The following is a 26,096-nucleotide window of genomic DNA, read 5'->3' on the forward strand; positions in this document are numbered from 1 at the left end:
GCTTTCGTCGCCTCTCCCCGGGCCCCAGCCCCTGGGGGCCTTGAGGTGTGTGGGCCCCCGGCCACGTGGCTCCACGCTCCGTCACCTCCTCTGCACAGAGCAGTGAGGAACCGAGACCTGTAATCCGGCCGGCCGTAGGCTGCCGCTGGCCTCTCCGAACTGGTGCCCTTGTTGCAATTCGGGGCTCTCAGAGTTTATCTCTTAGGTTCATACGTTTCAAATGTTTTTTGTCTAGAGAGCGAGCACGCAAGCGGGGTAGAAAGGCAGAATTTTAGGCAGGCTCCACGTGTAGCACAGAGTCCAACGCGGGGCCGATCCCCTGACCCTGGGATCACCACCTAAGCCGAAACCGAGTTGGACACGAAAACGATGGAGCCACCCGGGTGCCAAGATGAAACTCGTGCCAGTACATCTTACCCGGCGTCTGGGGCACTCAGCAGAGGGTGGTGCTTCCAACCAGGCGGAATCTCGGAGCCTCACGTTGAAAGGGCCCGGGGCAGACGCAAGCGCGCCTGTCTTCTGCGCTCGCCAGAGGGCAGCAGGGAGCCGCGCCAGACCTAGGACACCACTCGGGTGGCCGTGCACCCTCCAGGAGACCCCTTTCCACGTGAGGGGCGGTCTGCCACTGACCAGCCAGAAACCCCTTCTCCCCCAGGTGTCTGTTCCTGTCAAAGATGAGGACCCGGGCCCAGAGCCCAGCCTTGACTTGTGAGGACGACACGGGAGCCATGGCTACACTGGCCGCAGGACCCTGCTAAAGACTCCCAGCGTGGACGTGTCGGAGCCGCGCTATCACCACGACGCGAACCCGGCCTCGCCCCCGCACGCGCTCGGCCGCCTGGTAGCCAAGGAGGTGAGTTTCCTGTCCGGAAGGGACGGTGACCAGGTGGGTGCCAGCCCCGCGGCAGATTAAGAGCTTGGTATTAGGGTCGAGCCTCAGCTTCCACAATCCGAGGAGAAACTGGGAGGGGTCGTGAGTCGCGGGGAGGAGACCCGGGTACTCAGGGTGGGTAAAGGCCCTCACTGTAACCTTCTCCGGGAGGTTCTAGACCATTTCCTGGACGGGTGCCGAGCCTGTGATTACCAGGAGGACCCCGCACCGGCGTGCCCACTGCCCCCTCCCCTCTGCTCGTTTCTGGGCAGGGTGGGGGGCAGACGGACTCCCTTAAAACCGCGATCCCGTGTCCTCCCAGGGTCTCTCCCAAGCTGGCGGGGAGGGGGGAGGCCCTGGGGACCCCAGCACGGCACCCGCCCGGCTGCACGCAGCACCAGCCTCTCAGAGTATGAAAGATAGTTTATTGAATCTATACTTTTCTGTTAAAATTTGCAAACATAAAAGCTCTGTAACAAACGTCACAACTTCGTATCGTCTGTCATATAAATAAAATATACACTAAGATGTACATTATCCACGGCAGGGGACGCGAGCACACGGCACGGCCGCCACAGCGGTCCCTCCAGCCCGCCCTAGGGAGGCGGGGTGCGGAAGCGGATCTTCTTGGCCGTCTCCACGTCCGATTTGGCCACCAGAAAGCGCATCTTCTTTCCTCCGTGTCGGATCAGGTCCACGGCCCTGAAAGCCGGCCCGGGGAGACGCTTGGTGTGGCCGATCCGCCACGGGTCCAGCCTCGGGGTGCGTGGGGCTCCCGGGGCGCCTGGGTTGGGGACCCCCCCCGTGACCCCGAGGGGCCCCGCTGGGGCTGTCGTGTTGTCAGAGGTCGAAGAGTGGGCTGGGGCCCGAGCCCGCTCTCGCCTAAGGTGGGGGCCGGGGGTAAGGGGCCGGGGCTCCCCTAACGGCTGGGCGGTCCGGTCCGGGCCCGAGGGCCGCGTACCTCAGGTAGCCGACGCCCATCAGGCTGCTGCCGTTCACCTCGAGGATGCGGTCGCCCAGGGCCAGCCGGCCGTCCGCTGCCGCGGGGCTGCCCGGGAGCAGCGTCTGGATGTAGAGCCCGGGGGCGCCCAGCGGCGTGTGCTGCGGGCCAAGTAGCAGCTCAGGGCTGGGCGGGCCCCGGGGGGTCGCTCTCGTGGCCTCCGGCGTGTCCGCACGGGCAACACCGGACACCACCCACCCCCCCAGGCCCGGGACCGGTACGCTGAGGTCTGGGGACAGAGGGGACATGGCCGGCCGGGGAAGCGGCTGCCGCACGGGCCCTTCTCTCAAGCGCCACCGAGCTGCCCCACCGAGCCCGGTCCCGAGCCTGCGGCCGGCCCCGCCCCGCCCCGCCCCGCCCGTCCGTGGTCTCCCAGTGACCGCGCGAGCCGTGGGCCTGTGTGGGGCGGTCCTGAGCAGGAGGAGCCCAGGGGGCCGCTCACCATCCCGTCGATCAGGCCCATCCCCAGGCCGGAGGGACCCCGCTCCAGCTCTACCACGAACACATAGCAGAAGTCCTCGGCGCTGGAGCTGCGGCTGGAGAGGGCGGGCGGGGGCTCGTCCGCCGGAGCCACGCCGTCTCCTGGGCAGGGGAGAAGAGAGGCCACGGGTGGAAGGAGAGGGCAGCTCGTGCCACCGTCGCCACTGTACTGTCCCGCCCTGTCCCCGCCCAGCGTGCTCCGCCGTTCCTCCAAAGGGAAACGCTCCCGCGGCTCCGACAAGATGCCCATCTGACAAGTCCCCTCCGACCCCCGGGGGGTGATGGATCCCGGCCCCGCCTGTCGGCCACAACCCCACGTGCCTGGAAAGGGTGTGCGCCCTGCCCCCTCGTGACCGCCCGGGGACGGCAGCTCCTCCCAGAGCCTGGCTGGTTCCAGAGGGTGAACGGTGGGTTCTGCGCCAGGGCCCCCCAGGGCCCCCTTCCCCTCCCTCTACCGTTAAGCGGTGACTCCGCCTCCGTTCGCCCCCTCCCCCGCCCCCATGTCTGACCCCGTCCCTGCCGGAGCTGGGACTCTTCAGCTCTGCGGCCCCCCACGCAGGGTCCTGTGCCTTCTCTCCCCACCGGTCAGATCAGGCCTTCAGGCAGAGCGTGTGGCTGCCGTCTCCGCACCAGCAAGCAGGTGCCCTGCCTCGGGCCCGGATCTGCCCAGGTGACCCCTGCCCTTGGGGCACACCCAGAGTCTGCAGGGGCACTGCCGGGGGCTGCTCTGCCCTGCACTTCATGGCCCACCCGGCCCCACTTACACGCACACCCCGCCTCCTTGCCCCCCCCCCCGGCCCTCCCCCCAGCCTCCTCCCTGGTGCACACCACCTGAGCCGTCCCTTCCTCCACCCTGGGGTGAGGGACTTCGTCCCACAGGCGGCTGTACGTGCACCCTGTGCCCTTCGACGGGGGCCTGAACCACCCTGAGCCCGCCTCACGGGGCCCCTGGAGCCTGCCCAGCACGGGCTTCGGGCGTTCGTGGGCAGGTACCGGAAGCCCAGGCCAAACGTGCCCCTAGGGCCGCACGGTTGCAGTGACCCAAAGGGGCCCCGCCCAGGTGCCGGGGGGGGGGGGGGGGGGGGGGGGCTGGTGGGAGCCTGGGGACAGGTCTTACCTTCCCCAGCTGCACCTCCAGGGCCACTCTGCCCGCTCCGCCTCCCTTCCGGGAGCGCTCTCCCACAGGTGCCGCCGGTCTCCGGCCAGTCGGGGCCAGCGGGCTCGAGGCCGAGCGGGGTGCCGGGAGGCGTGAGCAGGCACGAGGAGTCCACGTGCAGGACGCCAGCCTGGGGGCCCCCGCGGCTCTGCCTTCCTGGAGCCCCCGCGGGGGGAGGAGGAGGAGGAGGAGGGCGCTCCTGGCCGGCTTCGCGAGCTCCCCTGGAAACCAGCGGGCAGCTGTGGCCCCCCGGGGGCCCTTCGGGGGTGTGCTGCGGGCCCTGGGGGTGGGGGGATAGGGACAAAGGCCTCAGGTGCCCAGCGGCCCGCCACGGCGGGAGACCCTAGGGGCCGCCCCCGCCTCTGGCGACCCCCAGGCGCCCCAGAGGCAGCAGCCCCGTTACCAAAGCCAGAGCAGCCCGGGTACCTCAAGGCACCCTGGCCGGGAAGTCCCGGCGCCAGGGCTGGGTTTGCTTCGCAGGCTCCACAGGAAGTGGCGCAGGTACAGAAGCTGCTGGTAGACGCCGGCGTCCGGGCAGTCCGCTTCCAGATTCACCCGGAAGCCCTCGCTCGGCAAAACGATGGGCGGGGGGTTCTCGTAGGACTCCAGGACGTCCTCTGCCGACGGCGGAGAGGACGGCGTGACCGCGCTGGCCAAGAAGAAACGCCCGGCCCCGCCCCGGGCCCACCAGCCACCCCCTCCTGACACTGCAGGTGCCGGGGCCACGGGAGCGTGGGACCCAGGCAAAAGCAACCCGCCCCAACCCCACTCCGGGCCCTTCTGCGTCCCAGGGAGCACCCCGGAAGAGGCCCGAGCTGCCTCACCCCCACTGCCCCGCCCCCGACTCCCCCTGCCTCTGTACCCCCCACCCTGTCCTCCTGGTGCTCCCAAGGCCCGTGCTGACTGCACCCCGCACGGTCCCCAGGACCCCGAGTCCCAGAACGCGGGCACGCTCAGACGGCGGGAAGGCCAACACCTGCACCAGCGCTGAGCAGAGAGCCCACCCGGGCACTGGCCCCGGCAGTGAGGAGGGGCGCGAGGGGCCGGCGGGGCCCAGGGTCCTGCTCCAAGCAGTCCCTCCCACCGGCCATGCCCCGGGCGACGGGGCATGGGAGAACTGAGCCCGAGGCCCCGTTTCTAGCTGTATCTTCTATCTTCTGTTAATTGTCGTTACGTGCGTCGTGCTAACGACGAGACGTGCATCCGTTCGTGAGAAACATTACGCGCACGTACACGTACGCTGCGTGCGAACGGACGTGGGTGCGGGCCCCGCACACCATCTTGGCACTCGACGCCGAGACCCCGTTCTCCTCCTGGTGGGCTGCGTGCACCGAGCGAGGCCCTGCCCTCGGTCCCCACGTGGGGTAGGACCTTGGGCCCGACCCCAAAGTCGGAGCTGGGCTGCGGGCTCCCTGCCCTCCATCTGTGATAGCCTCCGGGGCACCGGGGTGGAGGAGACAGGCTCTGGAAGCTCTTCTAGAAGTCCCCCCAGGAGGCTCTCCCCTGCTCCCACCCCGGCGCCCGCGGCCCCTTGTTCCCGCCTCCGATCAGGCTCACCTGACTTGAAGGCCTCGGGCCTGTCCCGGGCATCGGGCTCCCAGGCGCTCGTGGGGCCCATGGCGGAGGCCAGCTGGTACTGTGTCAGCAGCCGGTGAAGCTGCGCTGGGCTCAGGGCGGGGAACGCAGCCCTCAGGCCGGCCCAGCTCATCTGGGGGACAAGACGGAGCGTGTGGTCAGAGGCCCCACGCGGCACCCCCCCCCCCACCCCCAGGGAGGATCTTCTTCCTGGGTGCTCTGGGGGCCAGGGTACAGGGTCCGAGCCCCCAACCGGCACAGCCCGGGCCGTGGCCCCCGAAGGGCCGGGCGTTGGGCAGCCGGGGGAGCGCCAGGTGGGACGGCCGTTCTGGGGAGCGGCCAGCAAGCATCGCCCCGAGGGCTGGGTCCCCTGAACGTGCCTCCCCCCGCGGCACCGCGTGGGGCTGAGACGCCAGGAAAAGAGCCCGGGGATTTGGGGATTCCTGCCTCACGGGACGAAGAGATCCGACCCCTAGAGCTGAAGACGCGCGTGAAGTCAAAGCCTTCCAGGACGGGGAGGCCTCCCGGAAGGGGACGAGCAGCCCAAAAGGGAGGAGGGGAGGAGAAGGGCGGACTCGTGCGCCACAGAAGAGAACGGGCGAGGTTACCCGCGACCCCGCTCTCCATTGGCCAGGGATGCCCCCCCTCCCTTGTCTTCTGGAAACTTCTCTCCAATTCTCCGAGCCAATCCCCATTTCTGTGACACAGACGCTCCGGCAGCTTCCCGACCAAGGTTTCCCGAGGACCACTGCTGACCCCGCAGTCGGCGGGCCGGCCCACGCGGTCGCCCTCCACGGCAGGTGGATCCCCGGCTTCTGGCGTTGCTCTTGAAAGTCGGACACCACGCTGAGGGCTGGTCTTCGGGACGCGTCCGGTCTTTATCCTTCTGGGGATTTCTCGGGCTCCTCTGGCCCACGGTCTCCACACGGCAGCGCTGGGCTTCTCTGTGCAAGTGCAGCCACGGAACTGCTCAGCCATCGGCCACGCTTGCCAGCACCTCGGGGCAGGTGGGTCTGGGGGTGGGCGCGGCCATCTCTGACCCCCTGGCTGCCACGTCCCCGCTCTTTCCCCTCCCGTCTGGCCTCCTCTCCTCGGCTTCCCTCTGGCTTCACTTCACCGCCAAGGTCACGAGGCCTGGGCCGTGGGGGGCAAGTGCCTCCGGCAGAGGGACAACCGTTTCCTAAGGCTACTTTGGGGGGGGGGGGGGGACGTAGGGCCGCGGCTGGGAGCCCCATCCCCCCACACCGGCCCCGTTCCTTCTGGTTTTCCCGGGTCCTAGAATCCAGACTTCCCTCCCAGGGCTGTTCCTTGTCTGGGGCCGGTGTCGGGAGGGTGCCAGCCATCGGGCCCAGAAGCCGCCAGCAGGGACCCAGCACGCTCCCCTGTCCTTCATACCATCTGTCTACTGTCTGGGAGCTTTCCCGGACCGTCTTCCAGTCTTGCCACTGGACCCTTTCTCTTTACTCTCAGGGTTCGAATTTCCAAAAATCCTTTTGGTTCTCTTATCTTTCGGAGAATATGAATTTTTAAGCTTTTTCTCCCGGAAAAGTTTTGCACGCCAAGAGTGGTGTTCACATTTTTTAAAGGGCTTAAAACAACGAAGAAGGATCCTGGACGGTGACTATACGTGCCCCACAAAGGCTACATTATCTACCACCTGGCCCTTTACAGAGAAGTCTGTCGCCCCAGGATCTGCGTCCTCCCACATCCGGCTCTCGTGCGGGAAGCGAGTGGGTGCTCAGTCTGCCAGGCTGGCTCGTGGTGGGACAGGTGGCCACGTCCTCCAGCCTCTGCCTGGGTGTCACTGACGCCAGCGTTGTCCGGTCAGCCCCCTCTGACAAAGAGCACGGGGCCTCCCGCACGCAGCAGGTTCTCTGTCCTCCCTCAGAAGCCCTCCTTTTCAGGATGACACTTCTGGTGTCAGGATGACACCCTGTCTTAAATGTTCCAGAAGTAAGCACAGGCGTTCGGCCAGCGCAGGGGGAGGGCCGGCCTGGCCGTGCGAGAAGGGGCCGCCGAGATCCGAAGCGCACACAGAAACCGCACAGACGTGAAGCACGACAGCCTGTGTTCCCAGCGCAGGGCAAGAGCGGGGAGCGTGTGGCCGCGCGAGGAGGCCCCTGCCGGGCAGGTCCGTCCCCTGCTGCAGCCCCTCTTGGCCCGCTCTTGCGTTCCAGACCCTGGGAATCACCACCTGTGCCCCTCTGGGCCTGTGGCTCAGCCTCGTATTTAACGTTGGCCTGGGCCTGGGCATTCCCATAGCTGTGTGGAATTTCGCTGTGAGGAATTTTCTCGATTTTTTCAAGATTTCAAGTTTTTACTATACGCAGGCCGAAGGCTCGAACTCACAACCCCAGGATCAAGAGCCGCACGCTCCACGGACCTTCAGTCCCCGCCGGCCCTGTTCTCGAGGCTCCACGTCTTCCGTGGGCAGTCACCCCCCGGCCTCCGCTTTCCGGCCCCTGCGGTGTTTCTCCTCCCCGGGCCTGCTTGGTCCCTGTGGGCTTACGCTTTGCTTTTGTGGAGTGGTATTTGGGGAGGAGGCCAAAAGCACAGGTTCAGGTTGCAATCCGTATGCAGAGGTCCCCGTTTTCTGCATTGTCTCTAGTGAATTCCTGCTGCGCTTTTAGAATTAAAAGAACAAAATCAAGTAACTCAAAAGGCACTGGAACAAGCCATGGCAGATTCTGTCTCTGCCGAACCATCACCGGCCGTGGGACCGGGGCTTAGCCAGCAGGAAGCAGCGGTCACGGGAGGTTGAAATGAGACGACGCGCTACGCGGGTCACACCTCAGAGGTGCTCGGCCAGGCAGCCGCGGCCACCGTTACTAAGAGCGACAGTGACAACACCCAGATTTCTGTGCCACGTCCTTGAGTGGAGGGGAACCGCTCCGGTTTTACAGCAGACGGGAAGGTCCACCGTCCCCCCAGACTCACATCACCCCTCGGCACACGCGGTGTCTTGCAGGCAGGGAAGGACACACTGGTTTCATCGATCATCGGTGACGACCGTCCGGTAGCTCCCGCGGGAGGGCACCGTGCCGTACTCGCTTCCTGTCATTCTTCCCACAAATGACCGTGCGCGCATCCTCTGCGGTTCTGGGGGCTCAGACCCCGAGCCGGCGTCGGGCCCACACCTGGGACTCAGCAAGGCTCGTGTGGGTCGTGCGAATTCAGGTCCTTGTGACGACAGGACGTAAGTTCCCCTTTCTGCACTGGCCCGCAGCTGAGGGCCGTTCCCAGCTTGCGGAGGCCGCGACGCCCCACGGTCCATCTTCAGAGCCAGCCGGGCGGTCGGGGCCCACCTCCTGTGCTCAGTCTGACCCATCTGTCTGCCCTTTTAAGCACTGGCATGGTTAGCCCGGGCCCACCGGACGGGGTGATCTCCCCATCTCGGGGTCCGTGCCGATCCCCCGTGCCATGTGGGGTCGGGGACTGGGGACGCAGACCTCGGGGGGGCCTCATCCTGCCTGCAGGTGGGACCAGAGGTGGAACGGAAGCAACACTGCCCCGAAGCCACATCCATGGCCCACGCCTGGTCCGTGACCTGGTGACCCCAGAAGTGACACCTCGTGCGCTCCTCCTACCTGGATGAGCTGGGCTCGGGGAGTGGCCAGCAGGTTGAGCGTGCAGGAAAGCTTCCGGAAGAAGTGTTCCCCGGCCTCCCCACAGCCGGTGCTCCTCATCCACTCCAGGAGCTGCTGCAAGCGGGCACAGGCCTGGACACCTCTGGGCCAGTGGAAGCAACTCAGAGAGGGACCTGCAGGGGGCGGGAAGGGGACGCCGTGCCGGCCGCCTTCTCCCAGGGACGGCCTGTCCTCTCCACCTGCGAGCCTCTGACAACGGGCCTCGGCACCTGCTGTCGGTTTCCAAGGCGACCGGCCCGCTTCTGGGCCCCTCTTTGGGTGGGGCGGGGTGGGCCTGGGAGGGGGCCGTGAAGCGGGGTGGCAGAGAGGGGTTGTGACAGCCGCCGAGTCCCGAAAGCAGAGAGGAGCGCACCCCTACGGCGCGGCCCCGTCAGGCCTAGAGCCCGCGTGCAGACCCCGACCGGCCCGGGAAAGCCACACGGGCGACACACGAGGGCCACAAGTCCACACCACTCTCCTCTCCCCGAGTCGGGGCAGGGCCCCCAGCCGGAAAGAGCTGGCACCAGAAGCGAGGAGGGTCTGGGGGGCAGCAGGCAGGGTCACGGACCACGTCACTCGTCTGAGCCCCTCCCTCCGCTCCCAGCCACGGGGCTGGGGGGTAAAAAGGACCAGGCAGGGCCTCTGCGGGCCCCCACCCCCCAGCCTCACCCTTGTCCAGGAGCTGGTTGAAGAGCAGCGTGCCCGAGAAGAAGAGGAGGTAGGCCAGCACCTGGGAGGCGATCTCGGGGTGCACCTGGAACTGCCGCAGGAGATCCAGGGTGGCCTGGTAGACGGACGCCACCCGGCGCGTCTCCTCCGGCAGCGGGGACGCCGAGCACCAGCTCTCCCGGCACTCCGTCTGGAAAGGGGGGCACTCCAGCAGGGCCGGGAGGCAGACGTACAGCGACTGGGGGCAAGAGGGAAACACCAAGCGCGTCTGGCCCCCGGGCACGCGGTTCCAGCTCTGGGCACCGGGGGCAGGTGACACAGGTGCAGGGAGCCTGGCAGGACTGCTGGCACAGCCCACAGGTCCTGATCCATCAGACAGAACGGGCCGGGGGGTCTGCCGGCTGGCCCAGGACTACCGCCACCCCCCTGCACCAGGAGCCCCCCCTCCCGGGGAGCTGAGCCCGGGGCAACAGCCTGGGGGCTACGGCCACGGTCCCGGTTGAAGGCCTGGGGGGCAGGACCGCGGGCGCCCACACTCATCAAGGCCCGGGGGGGGGGGGGGGGCGGGGGGTCCTCGCAGCCACCACACCTCAAGGGGATCCTGGGATGACAGACCGCTCAAGGGCGGTACGCAGCCCTGCTCGGACCCCTGGGGCGGATGTGAGTACATGGGCGGGGGCTCCCTCCTGTTGGGCCAGGACACGAGCTCAGACCCTTCACTCAGGGCCCCAAGCCGCCGCCAACTGACCACGGAGCTGGCGGGCTCGGGTGTCGGGTCTCCACGCCGAACAAACGGGGAACTGTCCCCAGAGGGCCCCGTCCAACCGGCCCCTCTCGCTTTCCGCCGACGCATCCCCCACAGAATCCAAGTCAAAGCTCGGTCTCGGCAAGGCCCCTCGGATCCCCCGGCTGGGGCCACCCGCCACAGGGGCTGCTGCTCTCTCCACTCCCCCCTGCACCCTGCTCTGTGTGCTGGGACGGGGTAAGCGACTCCTCCGGACCCGGAGGCTAACACCACCCCCGGCCGCCACAACGAGCACCGACGTCTGCGTCCCCGAGCAGCCGCCCCTCCTGCTCCCCGACGTTGTGGGCGCTTGCGCGGCCACCGGCTCCCAGGATGAGGGGGACGCGGGCCGGGAGGGAGAGGACCCGAAGCTGGGCTCAGGTGTGCCGAGGCGGCAGTTGGGAGCTCGAAACCCTCGGGCGACGGTGGCAAAAGCACCTCCGTCCTTCCCAGGTCCCCAGCCCTCCCCGCCCAGGGGAGCGTGAGGCACACACCCTGGCCTCGTCGTACCTTCGAGACGTAGTACACGCACTGCTGGAAGGCGTACAGGATGACCTCCTCCAGCACCGCCATGGCCTCCTCGCTGGCCGTCAGCGTGCAGGAGAGCAGGGACTCCCTGGAGCCTGCGAGGAGACGGAGTGTCACGGTCACCGCGTGCTTACCTCCGGACTGCGCTCGCCCCCGGCCCATCTCGGGTCTGGGGAGCCGCCTCGCGCGACCGGCTGACCCCCGGCCCGACCGCCACCCCTCCCCGAGGCGCCCAGGGATGAGACGCCGGCCCAGATGGCCGAGGGGTCCGGGCACCGTGCCTCCGAGCCCATCGGTGCTGAAGCGTCACGCGAAGGGATTCTGAAGCCCGTTGACAAATAGATCCCAGACACGTTTCCTGGTAGAACCAACGGCCCCAGCAATACGGATTCTGACCCAAGGGCCTGCGGTCCCTTCCCACTCCGGACACAGGTCAAAGGAACACCTGGCCGAAGCTCCTAAGGAGACCATCACTCCACGGAATTGTGACATTTTGCCAAGAAGAAATCCAAATGGCCTACGAGCCCCATTCTCCCCCCAGCATCCCCGAGAGACCACAGAGAAGACGCAGCCGAGGCCCGGCTGCTGGACAGCCCCACGGAGGGAGGCAGCCCGGCTCCATGCGGCCCCAGCGGGTGGGCCTCCCCAGACAGCGGCTGCAGCTGAGCCCCGGGGGCCGGCAGGGGGCCCGCCCAGCGTGGCAGGAGGGGCTCCGCGGACGCCAGGTGATTCCTTGCTTCTGGCGGTTCCAGTGAAGTCAAGAGGCCACATCGGCCACAGGGACGCCAACACCAGAGAACCCCAACAGGGCAGAACCGTCCCGAAGGGCCTCCAAATGCAGGAGGCACCCGGTGTCCCACCGGCGCCGAGCAGGGCTGCCCGGGGCCTGGAGGCCCCGCCTCTGCCTCCGCCGCCCTCAGATCCTCACTTCTTTACAGGAGCTGCAACCGGGCAGCTTGGACGGGTCTGTCCAGGGCAGACGGGCACCCGTGGCCCTCGGCCACTGTTCATTCTGCTACAGCCTCTTCTTTTTTTAACGTTTATTATGTATTTTGAGAAAGAGCACGAGCAGGGGAGAAGCAGTGAGAGATGGGAGGAGAGAGAGAATCCCAAGTACGCTCTACACTGTCAGGGCAGAGCCCAACCCCGGGCTCAAACCCACAAACCGTGAGACCGTGACCTGAGCCCAAATCGAGAGTCAGATGTTCAGCTGACAGAACCACCCAGGTGCCCCTGCTACAGCCTTTCCGTTAAAGGAACCTCTTCTCAGAGCAGGGAGGGAGGTGCTGGGCCCGATGGGGCCCAGAATCGCTCCGAGCACTGAAGCGGCCCTCCCGGGAGCACGGGGGCCCAGGCCGCCCACTGCTGCACAAACAGAATGGAAACGGCGTACAAGTCCGTCAGAGACCCCACCCCTAAAACACCTGGATGCACCACTGTTCGAGACACTTCTAGGACTCGGGGCTCTCCTGCCCCTGGACCCACAGAACACACCCCAAGGGCTCACGCCCCAGGAACGCATCTGGATTGGGAAGCCAGACGCCTGCCTCGCCTGCCGGGGGTCCTCCCTAGAGCCCAACCTGTAGGGTCTCGTGGGACCCACCCCCATGGGATCTGGATGCTCCTGCGGCCTCACTGGCCTTCAGAGGAGAGGCAACCCAGACACCGTGAGGGTCCCCGGGTGCTCCCCGACCCACTGCAGCCTCCCAGGCCGAGAGGAACACGCAAGGCTGCCCACTGCTGCCCCCGAGACCTGCAGACCATCCGCCACTCACAGCCACTCAAAGCCAGTAGGAACGAGGCCAAGAAACCAGTTCCAAACCCTTCCACCGTAGCTGGGCCTGGGCACCACCCTGCAGGCTACGAGCCTGTCCCAGCCTGTTCCCGTGTGGGTGTGGGGGCTCTGGCAGGAGGAGGGATGACGGGAAGAGGAGGCCAGGACTCGGCGGCCACAGGGAGACACAGTCCCTCCCACATCACTGGAAAACCAGCAGAAACGCTACAGGCTAAGCACAGGCCCCCATGAGCCTTTTAGGGGACGGGGCCCACGCCTGACGCCCCCAAATCTGTAGGTGCTGAGGGAGAGCCACAAGGGCTCCCCAAGGACTCTCAAAACATCCCCTCCCGAGGGGCCCACCTTCCGTGTGCCTGCGTGAGCGAGGCGTCCTGGGTAAGAGCTTCAGACAACAAATATTGTTTGCGGAACGAAAAGGCGATTTTCCAGCATTCAGGACGTGACATCTGTTTTCAGAATTCTTCCCACAGAAATTTCCCGCTGCAGGTCAGGAGGCCGAGACGCGGCTCTAACCTTGCCTTTGCCCTCTGGTGATGTTATTTTTTCCTCAGCGCTCTCCAGCGCCTGTACCACACAGGACGCTGTTTGTGGGACGTTCAGATCCTGCCGTGGCTCCCCCGGCCCCGAGCGGTCCCAGGGGCGGGTGGAGGCGGGACCTTGGCCATCCCTGTCCTTGCTGTCCCAGCATCCACTGGGCTACGGGACACCCAGGCCCGGGACCAAAAATAACTTCCTCTGAGAGCAGAGGCGGCAGCTGAGGAAGCAGAGCCCCCGTCAACCCCAAATAGCTTTTTTCATGAAAATCAGCCCGATGCGGGGTCCCTGGCCTGGGGAGGTAGGCCCGGTGGGGCCCAAAGACCACAGCGTCTGAGATTAGGCCAGATGAGAAGGGGCGTGAGCGGGACACGCCCATGAACGCTGTGCCGGAGAGCCGTGGAGGGGGCGGCTCTCCTGGCTGACTCTGCTGGAGCCAGAGCAGGAAGGGCGCCCCGGCTGCACCCCGACCGCCTAACCTCTAGTACAGAAGGACCACAGGCGCTTACAGACGAGCCGGAGGCCCGGGTGCTCACTGGCCGGGGCCATGTCCAGAAGGGAGGCCCCTCTGCTCGGAAAAGCCGGGGCCCCCAAGGATGACAAACAGGCTCTGGGGAGAGAGAGGCCTGGGTCCCGGGAGCGCTGAGCTCGGGACGGCCCGGGCCGCTGGAGCAGAGCGACTGCCCTGGCTTTGGGGACACACAGAGGCGGCTGTTCACCTGACGTTCGGGGGAAAAGCCGGGTCAGCAGCTGCCACAGGTTTGTGCACAGAGAGCAGCCCACCCTGGGAGGTCAAGGTGCACGTCTGGCACAACGTCCGCCCAAGGGCAACGACGGTCGGAGGCCACAGGCCAGCGGGCCCGAACGCCCACTGGGACGCAGAAGGATCCGGTGCTTCCCTCCGCGTACCCACGGAAGCCCAAGAACGTTCCCAATGTCCCCTACGCTGTGAAGCGGGGGACCAGAAAACACTAAGAAACCACATCTAACAAGAAGACACGTAGACACGCCCGCTGGCTCGGCCTCCACCTGCCAGCCCGGCCTCCTCACCTGGCTCGCGAGGCCAGACACCAGCCTGGCACGGGGTAGGACAGCCTGTGCCGCACAGACCGCGGCCTCTCACCGTCACGGCCAGGAGCCCCTCCTAGCAGGGGCACGGCGGGACCCCGTGCCGCCTGAGCGAGGTTCGGGGCCCTCTCACCGGGAACCCGCGGCCACCTCCTTGGAGACACAGCCGAGCACACGGACACCGTGCAGGGCCTGGCAGACCGACCCCACGGGGGAGCCTCGGCCAGGCCCCGGCCTGCCTGCCCGCCTGGCTTCCTTCCCGGCTCTGGGTGCAGCCTCCAGAGGCCGGCTGCCAACCACGCCTACCCGGGATCCCCTGCAGCTTCTGCTGCCGAAGCCCCACGACAGGGATACGGGGAAGGGAGCGGCTCTGTTTCTGCCACGCAGGAGCGAGCGAGCGTGGGGCGAAACCAGGCTCCCCCACTTGAGGCTGTGGTCCGGCCCCTGGGACGGCCCTGCGACTCGTTCCGCCACCCGCTATGCAGACACACAGCCGCTGAAATCCCACCCGGCCTCGGGGCCCGGCCCGTGCCGCCTTCTTCATGAAGCCCGCCGGGACTGCCCCCCTGGGTCTCTGTTTTCAGCACGTCAGGCTGTGGCTCACACAACCTAACGCGGGCTCCCCGGGCACGTGAGGCCCCAAAGCCAGCAAGTCACGGTCCCAGACGCGGCCCCCAACGGCAGCGTGTCCGCTCTCCGAAACGGGTGCGCCCGTAAGGGACGGCCCAGGGCCGACGCACCGTCCTCTTCCCGCAGGGGCACACGGGAGGCCTGTGTCCACCGCCCCCCAGGCAGCACGCTGTGCGTGAAAGGACGACGCGAGGAGCCGGGTTGGCCCGACCGCCAGCGTCACCCCCTCGCGGGGGGAGCCCTGACACGAGGCCACCTCTGTTCTAGCGGCTGCACGGCAAGGCGACGGGGCGCGCGCCCCGCTCCCCGGCGGTACCTGTGACGTCCAGCTCCTCCTCCCAGGTCTGCATGTAGAGCGGGCACTTCTGCTGGATGAAGTACAGAAGCTCGACCGAGTTAGACATCCAGAAGAGGATGTGCTGCAGGTCTGGAACCAGGCCGGCCATGGTAGAGCCGGCCAGAGAGAGGGGCTCCTGGCTGCCAAGACACAAGACCGACGGTTACTCGTGGCCGCCACCCAGGGAGGCCGAACGCGCTACACTCTGCACGGAAGGGGGTTCTGCTCAACGGGACGCCACCCCAAGCAGCCGTGACCCGTCGGCCTCCCGGCGTCACGCTGGGAAACGAGGTACAAACAGAAGCCGTCCGACCCGTGACAGCCAGAGGCCCGTCTACAAACCTCCCACCTCGCAGGAAGGACGCCGGCACCCACGGCCAGTGCCAGTGACTCTCGTCAACAAACCGTTTTCACATCTTCCGTTTCCGGAGGAGATAATGAAGGAGCTCAGTGTTGGGGGGGGGGGGGGGGGAGAGGGGGCGCGTGCAAGCGCATGTGCTCGGAGAGATGGGGCGCACGGCTGTCAGGACGAGCAGCACGAGTGTGTCGTTCGTGTAGGAGAGACGGGAGTTTCCGCGTGTTAAGTTCACGTGACGAACTGAACGACGGTAACGCCTCTATTCCGGGAGGGGCACGGGCGAGACTAGCTGGGAACTACCTTGTTAAATAGCCCGACGATGCCTGAAGTCCGTGCATCCAAAAGCAGCCATCAGAGCGTGCCATTTGAAGGTTCAGAGGGAATTGTTAGAAAAAGGACTCCGCGATGGCCGCGGCTCCTGGAGCCGCCTCACGCTCGTCGCACGGCCTCTTCCGCCAGGGCCAAGCACGTGTCGCTGCGGCGGTCCAAACAGAAGCCGCCGGGCACCAGCACGGGGCGAGAAGCTCCTCGTCCCTCTGATCCCATTACGAGCCTGGGGGACGGCCGGCCTGGGGCGGAGGCGGCCCCAGAGGCGCTCCTCTCCCAGGCCGGCACCTAGAGGCTCCCCCGGGCCACTCGCCCCGGGGTCCGGTGGGCTCCCGCCAAGCGCAGATCCACCGCGGCCCCTAGGATGCAGGACCTCGTGTCTGGGGGCACCGGCTGCGACAGGAAGCTCCCCGGCACCGGCCCCAACCACCGGTTGAGGAGTCTGAGGGGTGGACGGGGCGAGGCCGTGCCGAGCTCGGGAAATTTCCCGTTTCAGATGTCGACGGCCATCCTCCTGGGCACGGTCCCTCGTGTCGTCCCACTTGCTGTGCGGAAGCGGTTCCGCGGGTTGTCCTGTGACGCTGTGAGGACACCCCCGAGGCGCCCGCAGCCAGGATGTCGCGATGGTGCCGCCACCACACCCGCTGGACTCTTCTGACGGCTGAGCAGAGATCCGTTCGCCGGCAAATCGCCCCGCCCAGCTGTGACTCGGGCTTGGGTAGGGGTGACACGGGGCAGGCTGACCCGCAGTCCCAGGGGCACGGCCGGAGCAGCCGCGCGCGTTCGTGAGGGTGGCGTCCGGGCTCCGGGCAACGAGGCTCACGGGCAAAGCCACGGGGGCCCTACGGGTGGCGGGCTGACGAGGCCGCGTCGTCCCTTGGGGCAGCCACCAGGGGCCCAGGCGGCGGGGCCTCGGGCTCCCTGCGGTTTTGGTTTTGTTGTTCCGACACAACTCCGCTTGTGCCCCCGACGGCGCGACCTCTCTTCCGTCTCCTCGTTTTCACTGCTCGCGGCTGTGGCCGCCGCGGCCCCTGCACAGCTCCTCGCGCTGTTCCTCCGCGTCTGTGCTCCGCACGCTCGTGCTCCCCGTGCTCCCCAGGCTCTTCCTCCGCGTTTGTGCTCCGCGCCCATTTGCATACGCACGCAGGCGCGTAGCCGCAAAGAGTTTGGGGTTGTTAGAAAAGGATTAACCTGGGGCTTCAGAGCCTGATTCCATTTTGCTTTCCACGTTCACTGCCCCTCTCGAGGTCACCTTCTCAGAACTCTAAAGGACGGACGGGCTCTACCGAAACAAACCACCAGGTATTGGCAGCTGGAGTTTCGGTGTCGAACCCCGGCGAGGTGGCCCCGAAGGCACGGCACCTGCCAGCCGCAGGCCACACGCTTGGGGCACAAACACCGGGCAACGGGTCCGGCCTATCCCTTCAGGTGAGCACCGAGTGGGAGCGATTTCACGGATAGGACTCCAAAGACACAGGCACCGGAAGCAAAAATAGACAAGTGGGCCTACGTCCAACTGAAAAGCTTCTGCGCAGCAGAGAAAACCTCCAACGGGGTGAAAAAGCAACCTACAGCGTGGGAGAGAGATTTGTAAACCATCCATCTGCTAAGTGGTTAATTTCCAAAACACGTAAGGAAACCCTGTAACTCGAAAGTAAAAAAAACTCACGACCCGATTCAAGAAAAGGTTTAAGACTCGAACAGACAGGTCTCCGAAAAAGACATCCAGGTGGCCGACAGGCTCGTGAAAAGGCGCTCACCATCGCTCACCACCCGGTAAACGCAAACCAAAACCACGATGAGCTGTCACCTCACCCCCGTTGGAAGGGCCACGGTCAGAAGGACAAGAGGTAACAGGCGGTCAGTGAGGGTGTGGAGAAGGTGGAACCCTCCTGCGTTGTGGGCGGGAGGGCAGACCAGGAACGGCGCGGCCGCTGTGGAGAACAGTGTGGAGGCTCCTCAAAATCGGCCTGAGGACCCTGCAGTTCCGCTCCTGCCTACTTCCCCGGAAGAACTGAAATCAGCATCCCCAAGAGGTATTCGCACCCCACTGCTCAGCGCAGCACTAGGCGCGAGAAGGACGACACAGAGCCACACGAAACGTCCACCGAGGGAGGGAGGGGTAAAGAAAATCTGGTAGGGGACACAGTGAAATGTATTCAGCTTTTAAAAAATAAAGGAAATCCTGCAATAACGCGACAGCACGGATGAACCTTGAAGACATTATGCTAAGCGAAATAAGCCAATCATGGAAGGAAAAATACTGCATGATGTCGCTCGGGTGACATTTCTCAACAGTCCAACTCATGGACTCAGAGGGCAGAATGGCGGCTGCCAGGGGCTGGGGCGGGACGGAGAAACCAGAAATGGCTAACCGACACCTCGAAACGCCTTATGAGGGGTAGTGCTCATGTCGAGTGTTCTTACCACAATAAAAATAAACCAAACCGGATCAAATCAATCACTGCTCTGATCCAAATGTTTTTAAAGTAGGCTCCACGTCCAACATGGGGCTGGAATTCACAACCTCGGGATCAAGAGTCACATGCTCCACCTAACGGAGCCAGCCAGGCACCGGTGATCTAATTTTTTTTAATCCACATGGGAAGCATATCGAGGGGAAATTATCACTTGGCAACAAAATCGAAAGCGTTTTGGTTAATACAAATTTAAGAAATTCAAATATTGTTCCGAATAATTAACGAATCAAAGAGAAACTTAAAACAGAAATTATGCAAGAATAGGAAACGATAAAGACCTTCGCGGAATAGAAATCGAAGAAAACGTAAGCAGAAACGACAAAATTGACCCTTTTAAACAGACGACAACAGACGAATCCCTGGGAAGATAATTCGAAGGGAGGGAAGAGGAAGGAGATACAACCAATGTAAATGCTGGGATAGTACTACAGATACACGAGACGTGAAAACTCCAAAGAGAACAGAACGAACAACTTTATTCCGATAACTTTGAAAACGAAAGTAAAAATTACCGAAATCATTGTAAGCAGAACCAGAAAACTAGATACGCCAATAATCACCGAAGAAATGGATTCAGCAAAACCGGGCCGTCCAGACACTCTTACAGGGAAGTACTTCGTACTTTGAGCAAACCTGTGAGAGCTGAGTCCACACCTCAGACAAACCACTGCAGGGACCTGAAGACACACAGGGTGGCCCGGTTCAGTCTCTGCGAACCCTGTTATTACAGACAAAGGCAACGAATAAAAAATCACAGATTAACGTGACCTGTGAATTCAGGTGGGAAAACCCTCATTAAAACATCAACCACCTGAACCTCGCCCTCCTAAAAACTCAGCCATCACAAAGGGTTTACTCCCAGGGATTCAGCCGCGGTCCAGAAAACTTGGTAACGCAGCACCCACATTCGTGCGTTCCCCGAAAAAAAGGCGTGATCACAGGGGCAGCAAAAGCGTGTAGTGAAAGTCCACAGTCGTTCGAAATTGAAACAGAACCACCCCACACAAAGCTCTGACACCTGTGAGGCAAAATGTTAATGTGAAATTCAGGTATGGATTCTTCGGTGGTTAACAGTCTGTGCTTTTCTATATTTTGGAAGTGATTCCTAATTTTAATTTTTTTTAACGTTTACTTATTTTTGACAGAGAAACAGAGCATGACTAGGGAAGCAGAAGAGAGAGAGACACACACACACAGAATCCGAAGCAGGTTCCAGCCTCCAAGCTGTCAGCACAAGAGCCCGATGCGGGGCCTGAACTCACGGACCACGAGATCATGACCTGAGTCGAAGTCGGACGCTCAACCAACTGAGCCACCCAGGTGCCCCGATTCGTAATTTTTTAAAAAGGAGGTAGAAGGAGCAATCCCTGCCGATGGACACAGGCATTTTTTGGCCCTAACAACACAAGTTCTGGAATCCAAAACGGGCATGAGCTGCTGCAGGGAAGGCCTTGGTTCCCCCGTGAGCAGGGTGCCACAGCACAGGCACCGATGTGGGAGGCGGCACTGAGGAGGGAAAGGGGCAGCACGAGCCCCTGAAACCTCAGCTCCGTCACCTCCACACCCCACCCCTGCCCCGGAAGCCCGGCTGTCCCGGAGCAAAGCAAGGGGCTGAGGGTGAGGCCGCCACACCTGTCACCGGGCCCCCAAGGCCAGCCCCTCACATGGGAAACCTACGCCATACAGGCCGCCTAGTACACTAGGCCCGTGCTGTTCCCTCCGGCGCGGGTGAGCCAGCCACCACCCTCTGATGCCGGACTCCCCCGTGGGGCCCGGGCCATGCTGAGCGCTGCCCCGGTGAGCTGGGCGGCAGGGCCGGGCCTCCCCGTGCAGCCTCACACCTCAGAGGCACATCGCTCATCAGCAAACACTTCCGCAGAAGTCGCTCCAGCTTCCCGATGTCAACGGGAGCCAGAGAGCGCGCGCCGACGAGTGCCAGGAACCCTGTGCTCAACTTCCGGCTCGGGTGGGACCGCTGGGCCACTCCAGACCTATGCTGCTCCTGACCCAGGCTTGCATCCCTCCCTTCGAAGGGGGGCGGTGACGACTGCTCCTTTCCCTTCCGGGGACCACGGAGGACGCCTGAGCAGACATGTACCGCCAACGGCACGCTTGACAGATGGTCTTTATAGCAGAGGCATCAACGGGAGTGAACCAACGTGTGACTTAAGGTCCCGTGTGCCCTTCCCTGACGACGGGCAGTGACCAGCCCCCTCAACGTGGCTCTCCTTTGGGGTGTTACCACATGTGTCCGTTCCTTGGCCGGACGGCTTCGCTGCGGACTTTACGTGCGGGTGCCCTGTCTGCTCCACACGGGTTTCAGATTCCGACACACGCACGGAGCACATAGTGCGTTCACTCTCACCGTCGCCAAGCGTCCGCCGTACAGATACACGGCCCTCTGCCCACCTGGTCACTTACAAACAAGGCCTTGAGAGCACACCTCCTGCCCTCCGTGGTGCCAGCTCGGGAGCGGGACTATTGGGTCGCAGCGTATACACGTCTTCGCTGTTAATGCCAAATAGCTTCCCAAGTCCCAGCAGTGCTGTGAACATAAACAGCGCTCTCTGGGAAAACAGACGTGGGAGAACAGAAACGTGCCGCCTTCTCTCAAAATCAGGGTTGTACAACTTCCTGAGGCGGCAGGTTCGCTTTGGCACAGTCATCGGGGAAGTGAGGGCACGACAAGGCTGCAGAGGGGACCTCGCCCCCTCGGTCTTACAGGTGCTCTGGAGAAACTCCCTGAATACAGTGCTTCCTGGGGTGGTGAGCGCAGAAATGGAAACAGCCACTCTGAGGCAGAAGGACAGTTGGACGGCAGCACACAGCTGACCCCGGAGACGTCAGGGGCCCCCCAGGCTCCACAGAAGGTGCAAGTCTGCTGGGGAACTAGCTCCCTAAGGGACAGGTGCAACGGCTGGGCCATACTTACAGGTGCGCCTGCTTCTCCGCCAGTTCTTTGGTTTTCTCCTACAATCAGAGACAAAAAAATCAAGCATGAGAAAAGACAGGACAGCAAAGGACGTGCTCAGCGAGAACGCCACTAAACGCCCAGCACACCGTCCGCGTAAAAACACGGCACTACTGTGCGGACTGTTTACTCGAAGCTGTGCCGGAAAGGCCAGTTTTCCATGTGATGTGACCTCTCTTCGTTCCATTGCCGAATATGACCTGCGTGCTTCCTATAACAGAGATCATTTACAACCATCTAGCTGACTTAACAAGCGGCCCTTTCAGAATCAGTAAAGCAGCTCAGGCATCTTACAGACGCCAGAATGAAGATTCTATGCGCACTCGTACCGTCTAGCTTAACACATGCGCTTTTCGACGTCGGCCACGGCAACAGGTGGATGGCTGTATGGAGTGTTCACAGACGCATTTAAACGTCCCGACGGGGACACGGGTTAGCCAACATCCTCCGTCACTTTTAACTGAGAAGTTATTCTTGCTTTAGTAGCAAGCTGTCATCTGACAGAGCAGAGATCCACTCGTTCCAAGACGTGCTCGCCCACCTCTAGTGGCGGAATACAGACGGCTCTTGCTGCCCGACAGACAAATGAATGACGAAAACGTACGGGGCTCTCGCCAGACCAGGGCTGAGGTGCGTGGACAGACGGGGGAAGCAGGCAGGGTGTAGCCCGGATTCTGACTCCCTCGTGAGCCCCCGACCCTGGATAAAGTAGTTCACCTCCACGAACCTTGGCTCCCACGCCCGTACGATGGGGGACAAGGCTAATCCCAGGAGCACCTCCGACAGCCACGGGCGGCACTCGGGCTCAGGCTGGCAGACAGCTCCCCGCCCGCCTCTATGCTCCATCACAAGCCAAGTCACACCCTCCTTGCCTCGGTTTCCTCAGCGGGGCGTGGGGTACGGCTCCCGCGTCGTAGCGTCTGACTTACTAGTGTCTGGCCCAGAGCAGGCTTAGGACAGGACAGCGAGCTATGTAGAAACTCACAACCCCTGAGCCTCAGGCCCCCGGTCACCACAGGCCCTAGTGTGCTCAGGCTGATGTACCTCATGGACTTCACCTGGCCCGCACGGACCACACTTGACCGTGCACTTGACTGCACGGAGGGAAGCGACCACACCAGGGCCATACCAACATCAATCCACATGGGAACCGTCAGAGGTGGCCTCGGATAGCCACAATGCACGGGGATTACTTGTACAAACCTTGGGAGGTGACAGCCCATGTTGGCTTTTGCTTTTAAAAGGTTTCAATTATTTTAAACGTGCATTTTAATCTGAAATATCTATCCAGTTTCTGCAGAGCCAGAGTGAGCTGGGCCAAGATATACGGGCGTCTCTTTGGGAGACCGTGTGTAACTACCGGTCAGGCTTTGGGTCCTGGAGGGGCAGGAAGAGGTGAGGGGCCCTGAGTTCTGGACCCAGGCCACCCGCAGCAGCGCTTGCCCTGGGCCTGCAGGGATGCCTGGCAGTGCCCGGAGCCGCCTCCGTGAGGGCAGGGGAGCCACTGGCAGGCGGCGGGCAGAGCCCAGGGATGTGAACCAGCCTCCGACAGGGCACAGGCTGGCCCCACACCTCTGCCCAAAGGTGGGTGGTCTCGAGACCCTAAGGGAGTCAAGCTTTTCGGTGTACAAGAGTCGACCCGCCCCGGGCCCCCAGCCCCGAGCTGACAAGGGCTCCATAGCCGAGGGCTGGCCGAGGCCCGAACTGCCCTAGGCAAACAACACAGGTCACTCAGGCCTAATGGGTATCCAGGGCTCAGGGGCACGTCACGGCTGGGCTGGGCCTGGGGGACGGACGTGGGACCAGAGGGCACGATGCCGTGGCCAGCCCCCGCCTCCCCCCCGCCCCCCGCCTGCCCCAAGGACAAAATGCCACAGTGGGATGCTCCGGGCTCCCTAGGTGTGGACAGGCAGTAAAGCTGGCCTTCGGTCAGAGGAGGGACTCGTGACATCCCCCAGGCACCCACAGCCCACACCCAGCTCCGCCCCCAGCCAACGGGCCCCCCGACCACAGCAAAAGGCAGCCCCGTGACTGACCCAGACCGTCTCTCGGATTGCCTTGGCCATCTTGAGCAGGAGCGGCCCAAATGAGCCGGGCTCCAGGCGGGTAGCAGAGTGCTGGACGCAGAGGCAGAGGAGGAAGGCGGGGGCCAGCTTGTGGCCGTCCCCGCCAGGCTCGACCAGCGTCATGATCCTCTGCAGCAGCGCGTCCTCCACCTCGGGCTCGAACTCCAGGTGCAGCGGCCTCGGCCGGGGGAAGGCGGCGTGCGTGGAGTCGGAGCGGGGGGTGCCCCGGGCCCGGAGCGCGGCCCCGCACATCCTGCAGCTTCGCGGCCCAGCCCGCAGCCGGGCCAGGGCCTGGGCGGGCAGGGGCTGGGCTTGCGCCGGGTCCTTGAACAGCAGCAGGTAGTAGAGGCCGAGGGAGAGCAGGTCCCCGTGGCGCAGCACCACGGCCCGGCCCCCCACCTCCGAGAAGTTGACGGACACGGGCGCCCCGGGGACGGGCTCCAGGACCAGCCTGTTCCCTGGCCTCTCTGGGCCCGGAGGCCGGTGCCTGCGGATGGTGCAGTGCAAGGGCAGGATGTCCGGGGCCGAGAGGCTGACGCTGGGCTTGCTGGAAGGGGTCCTCTGGCCCACCGTGTGCTGCTCCCGGTTGAGCAGGTACACCAGGCTGTCCTGAAACAAACGCAAGACTTCAAGGGCGGGACACCACCTCGGGCAAACCCCTAGGGGGAAGAAACGAAAAGGTGGCCCGGCTCCAGGTGGCCAGCTCGCCATCCTGGGCCCCCCTGCCCCGGAGCCCTTCCTAACCTGCTGCCTGCCACCCGCCCGCCCCCCACTGGGCACCCACGGTCCCCGCGGGAGGAGGGCTTCCCGGGGCAGCCTCCAGGGCACACCGGACACCCCGGGAGGACTCCAGCTGCGAGATGCCAGAGGCCAGACGGGGCCGAGCTGGGCACTGACACTGGCTTAGAGGCACAGCCACGTGCCGCCAGGCCCCGGCGTGACCTGTGCCGAGCTGTGCGCCAGCACCCTCCTCTGCGGCCCCGGCTTCGTGAAGGCCCACGACTTCTCACGAGACAGAACAGGGACAGGACTGTAGCCTCTCCCGGAACCTGATGCGACGCTACCGTAAGAAAAACTCCCCAAGAGAAAACGTAGGAGTCCGTGTCTCCTACAGCAACGTGCCTTACAGGAGTGCAGAACGGAGGACACCAACCTCAAGGAGGGGCCGGCGCCCCAAGGCGCTCACGACATCCGGCCCGTGCTGGTGTGTGCCACGATGGGCCCCCGACGCTGGCCTGCGTGTGCGCGGGGCCCACCAGGCGTGCCCCCAACTTACCTTCCCCTCGCTCACAAGCTGAAAATCACAGGCAGGACGGAGACTTAACATACAGCGTGCACAAAGGCACGACCGCGAAGTACACGGGTGCCAAGAAAACCCTCGCCTCTAAAGCTTCACGGCCACCCTCTCTCCCCACCTGTTTCTCGAGGAAACTCTTCCCCGACCTCTAGGTGCAGAGTCAGCAGAGGACTCCTTCCTCTGAGCTGCCGCCCTCGTGCTGGAGCACACGCCCCGGGAAAGCCTCCCCCGGAACCTTCGTCTGGCCTCTCGTCAATTCCTATTGCTGGCACAGCGCGAGGCCCGGTTTGGGGTCGCTAAGACCTGAGCGCCGCCAGCCCCACCGCTGCACGGCGGGCACCGGGACGGAGCCGGGCAAATCGGCATGAGCCAGAGAGCAGGAAGGGAGAGCCTACGGTGCGGAGCGGGGACGAGGAACCTCGGAGGGCCACACCCCTCCGGCCAGGGCTCCCACAGAAGTGGTGGGACATGCGGGCCGGGGACAGGTGGCTCATCTCCCTGCCTCCTCGGGGAAAGCTTCTCGCGGTACAGTCGAGGCTGTCCGCCACAACAGCTGTTGGCCAAGCAGCCACCGTCGTCTGGACAAGTGGGCAGACCCGTGTCGGGGACCCCAAAGGCACGGCAGGGCACGGCCCGAAACACACACGGAAGGGGGCAGACAAGCAGTACCGAGAGGCCCGGCACCGGGTGAGCCCTCTCCCCCACAGCTTCCTCCTGGAGCCCGGACACAGAATGCTCTGGAAACACAGCACAGAGGAAGCCTCCACTTCCCCCAGAATCCAGGACGGCCCTGCGTGGTGGTCCCCGCCACCCCGTTTCTCCAGCCTCCTCAGCACCCGAGCGCCCGGAGCCGCAGGAGCTCCCAGCTGACGCAGCTAACGGCGAGGAGGCCGTCCGCCGCGACGACGCCCGGCGGGCGCTCGGTCAGCTCAGGGCGGCGGGGCTGCGGGGGGTGGCTCACATGCTGCTGGCTGTAGCCCTGCAGAAGCAGCAGGTGGGGCGACTCGTACAGGGAGTAGCGCATGGCGTCCGGGCCACGGTCCTCGGCGCCCTGGGCGGTGGCCGAGCTCAGGCTGGTCTCGCTGACGGTGCGGCGCAGCCGGGATGTGGGGGGGCTCTGGGCGGCGCCCGAAGCCAGGGCCGGGGTCCCCTTGGCGCGGCTCCGCTGCAGCCTCCGGGCTTGGGCGTTTATCCCTGAAACGGAAGCAACACGGTTAGGTAAACGGAGCCTCCGGGCCCTTCTGCAATCAGACGTCCTGGGTCCCCTTCTTAACGCTGGTCAGTCGCTGTTTTGTCAACTGCTACAGAGGAGACCGCGAGACTCGTGGGGCCGGGGCACCTCCGAGTCTCCCCGAGAGAAGACGGGCCGGCCGTCCATGTCTAGAGACGCCCATGGGAACCCAGTGACCCACCTGGATCAGCCACCCGGCAGCCCTCCCCTCAGGACGCCAAACCCACTGCCACCTTCACTTCCCCTGGGCCACCTAGGGGCTTGTCCCTAAAGCCCTGCCAGGTCACCCGTGTGTGTGTGTGTGTGTGTGTGT

The 26,096-nt window shown here is 64.3% G+C and overlaps 1 protein-coding gene across 3 annotated transcripts in view; it reads right to left on the reverse strand.

Moving 5' to 3' along the window:
* Positions 1-1,276: 1,276 nt before the first annotated feature.
* Positions 1,277-26,096, reverse strand: part of RADIL (Rap associating with DIL domain) — a 67,035-nt gene continuing 42,215 nt past the window's right edge. For all 3 annotated transcript variants that reach the window (XM_042970915.1, XM_042970913.1, XM_042970914.1), the window contains exons 3-15: positions 25,514-25,746; positions 23,226-23,864; positions 21,151-21,188; positions 15,033-15,193; positions 10,672-10,784; positions 9,378-9,615; positions 8,670-8,842; positions 5,065-5,215; positions 3,934-4,124; positions 3,469-3,787; positions 2,314-2,453; positions 1,833-1,972; positions 1,277-1,573 (exon numbers count right to left, since the gene is read on the reverse strand). In XM_042970915.1, coding sequence (XP_042826849.1) covers positions 1,468-1,573; positions 1,833-1,972; positions 2,314-2,453; positions 3,469-3,787; positions 3,934-4,124; positions 5,065-5,215; positions 8,670-8,842; positions 9,378-9,615; positions 10,672-10,784; positions 15,033-15,193; positions 21,151-21,188; positions 23,226-23,864; positions 25,514-25,746 — 2,642 coding nt within the window. In that variant the 3' untranslated portion in view covers positions 1,277-1,467. The remainder of the gene's footprint in view (positions 1,574-1,832; positions 1,973-2,313; positions 2,454-3,468; positions 3,788-3,933; positions 4,125-5,064; positions 5,216-8,669; positions 8,843-9,377; positions 9,616-10,671; positions 10,785-15,032; positions 15,194-21,150; positions 21,189-23,225; positions 23,865-25,513; positions 25,747-26,096) is intronic.

This window comes from Panthera tigris, chromosome E3 (assembly GCF_018350195.1).
Source record: "Panthera tigris isolate Pti1 chromosome E3, P.tigris_Pti1_mat1.1, whole genome shotgun sequence".
NCBI classification, from domain to species: domain Eukaryota; kingdom Metazoa; phylum Chordata; class Mammalia; order Carnivora; family Felidae; genus Panthera; species Panthera tigris.